The sequence below is a fragment of the Lycium ferocissimum genome, chromosome 1, assembly GCF_029784015.1.
Source record: "Lycium ferocissimum isolate CSIRO_LF1 chromosome 1, AGI_CSIRO_Lferr_CH_V1, whole genome shotgun sequence".
NCBI lineage: Eukaryota > Viridiplantae > Streptophyta > Magnoliopsida > Solanales > Solanaceae > Lycium > Lycium ferocissimum.
Window position 1 is genome coordinate 20,479,743 of NC_081342.1, and position 4,216 is coordinate 20,483,958.

At 37.3% G+C, this 4,216-nt stretch overlaps 1 protein-coding gene and 1 non-coding gene across 2 annotated transcripts; one reads left to right on the plus strand and one right to left on the minus strand.

The window, feature by feature from the left end:
* Window positions 1-299: 299 nt before the first annotated feature.
* On the minus strand, window positions 300-1,672 carry LOC132063190 (uncharacterized). Its single transcript, XM_059455650.1, has 2 exons — window positions 1,642-1,672; window positions 300-1,567 (listed from the first exon to the last, which is right to left on the minus strand). Exons 1-2 carry the CDS (start codon window positions 1,670-1,672, stop codon window positions 300-302), a joined length of 1,299 nt encoding a protein of 432 aa, XP_059311633.1.
* On the plus strand, window positions 1,126-1,232 carry LOC132031635 (small nucleolar RNA R71). Its single transcript, XR_009408321.1, has one exon. It is a non-coding gene; the product is annotated as a small nucleolar RNA R71 (small nucleolar RNA).
* Window positions 1,673-4,216: the final 2,544 nt, after the last annotated feature.

Genomic DNA, 4,216 nt, shown 5'->3' on the forward strand with positions numbered 1-4,216 from the left:
AACTGCTTCAACTGATCATAAAATTTCTCAAACTTAGCATCTTCCTTCTTCTTTACCAACCTTTCATAGTCTGCTTGCTCGTGTCATCATCCTCCTTCACAATCTTTGGAATATCAGCAACCTTCTTGTCTGTAGGATTCTCATCAACAATAATTGGTGCTTCAGACTACACCTCTTCCTCTTTATCTATCGGCTCAAGATAAAAAATCTTCTTATCAGCGCCTTGGAGTATTCTACCACTCTTAGTACTGATGGCAAACACACGGTCTACACCGCCTCACTCATTCTTTGGATTTAGATCAGTCACTCGGAAGTCCACCCTTTTTAGGAGGGTGCTGCTCTCTAGAAATATCTCGCATCTGTGACTTGAGTTTCTGAATAGCTTCTATATGGGAACCCACTGTCTCTGTCAGCCCAGATAAAGTCCTCTCAAACTTTGATTGATTTGCCAGGACCTTCTCAAGCATTGCTTCAACCCTCGAACTACCTTGCTCTGTTAATTTCCCTTTTGGTGGTATATAAGGATTGAAAATCTTGTTCCCAAAATTGTTACTGTTGTTGTAGATCCCTTGGTTCGCACCACCATAATTGTTATTGTAGTTCCCTGAGTTGTTGTTGTTATAAGCACCTTGACCTTGCTGAGGTCTCCATTGATTCTGATTCTGGTAACTACCTTGGTAGTTCTGTCTTTGATAACCCCCTTGAGAATTATTCACATAGTTAGCATTTTCTATCTGCATAGGAAGTCCCTCGTGAAATGGACCCTCTTGGGTCTGGTACATCCCTTTTGGCATACCTACATCATCCTCACAAACATTCACCTTCTTAATCTGGGTTTCATCAAACTTCTTTGTTAGCAAGGAAATATTTGTTGCAAGCTTAGCCAATGTTTGCTGGGTATCTAGATTTTTCTTTACCATATTCTGGATCATGGTACTACCGTAAGGCACAATGTCAGCATTGTTTGAGTGCCAAGCTTGATTGGGAGTGGTCAGCCTGTCAAGTATGTTGGTCACTCGTCGGTAAGATTTATTCATGAAACATCCATCAGCTGCATTGTTAGCAACTGATTGCTTCACTGGATCCAGCCCTCGATAGAACTTCTCCATTAATATGTTCTCCGGAAAACTATGATTCGAAATCTTTTGCAAATACTCTTTGAATCTCTCCCAAGCTTCATATAACTGCTCCCCTGGTTGCTGCTTAAATTCATAGATCTTGTCACGAATCTCAGCCTTCTTGTTAGGAGGGTACCATTTCTTGAGAAAGACTGCTGCCATCTCTGCCCATGTAGTAATGGAATTCCGGGGCAGCTTCTTGAACCATGCTCTTGCATCTCCAGTTAAGGAATAGTTGAATAACCTCAGCCGAATAGCATCTTGTGGAATGTTATTTTGGATGTGATTAGTACACACATCCACAAAATTTTGCAAATGACGTTGAGGGTCATTCTCGATAGAGTTCCGAAAATAGCCCTCAAGCTTCAACAACTGGTATAGAGAGGAGTCAATTTTTACGCTTGCAGCTCCACACCGAGGATGAACAATAGCAGATGCATAGTTTTCCTCTAGAATAAGAACAACGAAAACATTTTCTTCATCTGATTCATTCGCCTGATTATTCAATCGATTCTCACGTTACCAGCACGTTGGTTTTGCTGATTTTGATTCATGTTAACCTGGTTTACAAGGAATAGCAAACAAGGTGTGATGGAATAAGAAAAAAGACTTCAATCAAAGCAAATACTATTTTGTAATTTCAAAACCGTACTCCCCGGCAACGGCGCCAAAGTTTGATACGCTCAAATTACACCTTGAATTAGCATAAAGAGGACGATGCCAAATATAGTAACCCAAATAGGTTGGGGTCGAATCCCATAGGGAATATGGTGTGAAAAGGTTACTAAACTCGTAGAATGCTTAATTTAGGTCTAATGTCTTAATCCGATAATTTTTGTAAAAGTTGGTTGTTGATGACTAATTGCTTTGGGTTGTAATATATGGTAAAAGAAACCAAGGTTGTGTCCCCGTTAGATAAGGTGTATGATCATGGGTCTTGATCTTGATATACTTCTAATGGATCATTATATGAATGCACTTAACCTCTATATGAATCTCTACTATTTTCCAATAAATAAAGATTATCTCTTTCTATGATTTTCCCAAATATAAGAAAGTAGCTACGAAGAACAGTTAATTATGCAAAGTAAATTCTTCTTATTCCTAAGTGAATTTATTAAACAAAGTTTAAAGCTTTGAGTTCTTGTTATTTATTCTTACCAACCCTAATTGTTTTCCCAAACAAATCAAGATTTATGGCATTAATCAATATTTGCATCCATTAATTATGAATGAAGAATGAATAATAAATAAACTGTAATAATCCATTATGTGTATATCAATCACAAAACACCCATCATTGGGTTCATAACCTTAGTAAGGGAATTTAGCTACTTATGACAAAAACCAAGAAATAAGAAATTGAAGAATTCATAATTGCTAACTTTGGAAGAAAAGAGGAATTGATAATACTTGAATTGATGTTTGAATCTTCAAAAACTAGAGAGTATTTGATGTTCTAAGTCAAGAGACAAAAAAATAATAACTGATCACAATTAAAACCCAACAATGGCTATTTATAGGTTCTGAAAATGTAAAAGTTATAGATTTGTACTTTGGTCCCCGTTGGTACAAAATACGGTCCGTATTTTTAAATACGGACCGTAAACCAGTTTACGCCCAGGGTTTCCTTCAAGAGTTGCTCAACTACAACCTCTTAAAATACGAACCGTATTTTGATTTACGGTCCGTCTTCTACATAGTCATCTTTCAACTTCCAAAACTTCAACTTTCTGCCAAATGTCTAAATGATTAAATACGCTTTGAAATACAGACCGTAAAGTGGAATATGATCCGTAAAATTTGTTCGTATTTCACTATCTCCTTTGGATGCCTTTCTGGTTCTGCTTATCCTTAAATACGCCCATGGAATACGGCCCGTATTTGAGAATACGGTCCGTATACTGAGTTTACAGCCAACTTCTGCACTTTAACTATTTTCATTCTAAAACTGCTCCATTACCTGAAAAGTGCTAAAAACACATTAAATAGACACTAACTTGCTTAAAAACAAGTAAAACTTCTTGTAAAATGGCCTTGGATGTGCCATAACTTCCGGACACATCACCTTACATACCTTAATTCTGGCCTTTGAGCATAATATAATGTTCGTCACCCCTTTCAACTTTAATCTATAGCAACATAAGTCAAAGGGATTCCATATTAGCAATAACGTCCATGCTTTGGTCACCTAAGCATTTTATCAAACACTTAGTGTAAAGCTCCACAACCTTCATTAATGGTGTTTTCTTCACCCAATTCCTATTCTATTACTTCTAGGTGATTCTACAATATCAATTTGATGAAATTAATATCATTCTTCATCACCCATATGATTACAACAATCTTGAGTTAATAATCCAAAACCCTAGCATAGTTCATATGGTACTCTCTATCAAACCCATTTACTATTCTCCCAAGAACTCATCAATTCACAAATATAAGTGATTAGAGGGTAGAAGTATAACCTTTTTTGAAGTTCAATCCTCTTGAATTATGATTCTAGGGTTCTTTTGTCCAAGACGAAGATTCGATCGATAATCTATAGAATTGATAGGGATTCTAGCGTTAATCTTTGTTAGATTGATGTAATAATCAATAGGGTTTGAGTAGGAACTCACCTTGGATGCTTTTTTGAAGCCCTAGGGTGTTTTATCTGCAAAAAGATGGTTTAGAAAGAAGTGGGAAAAGTTTTTCGGAGTTGGGTACATATAAAATTCGAAAAAAGATTGTTTCAGGCATAATTTGGCCGGGTGCGTCGCCCCGGGTGTCGCAGGGGGAAGCTCACTAGGCCTATATTATAGGAACTGATGATTTTTACATTTTTCAGTGATTTTGGCCTGGCGCGGAGCCCGGGGTGTAGCCCAGGGAGGCGCCCTAGGCTATTTCTGAGAGCGTTCGGTAAAAATGACATAACTCCTAGTACAAAGCTCCATTAAGCCTCCACGATATGTCGTTGGAAAGGTATTACAAATATCTACAACTTTTGTGTTTTAAGTTTTCTCAAAGTCTCAACAGAGTTTCACGAAATTGAGCTGGAAAGCAGACATATCAAAAACTTAACCGATTCTATCAAATTTTAAGCGTCTTACTATTAG

Bases quoted from the DNA above. Each gene is read 5' to 3' on its own strand.
- LOC132063190 (XM_059455650.1), bottom strand. From the start codon at position 1,672: ATGAATCAAAATCAGCAAAACCAACGTGCTG. The intron at 1,568-1,641 runs GTAACGTGAGAA...TTCTTATTCTAG, and splicing joins TCAGCAAAACCAACGTGCTG to AGGAAAACTATGCATCTGCT.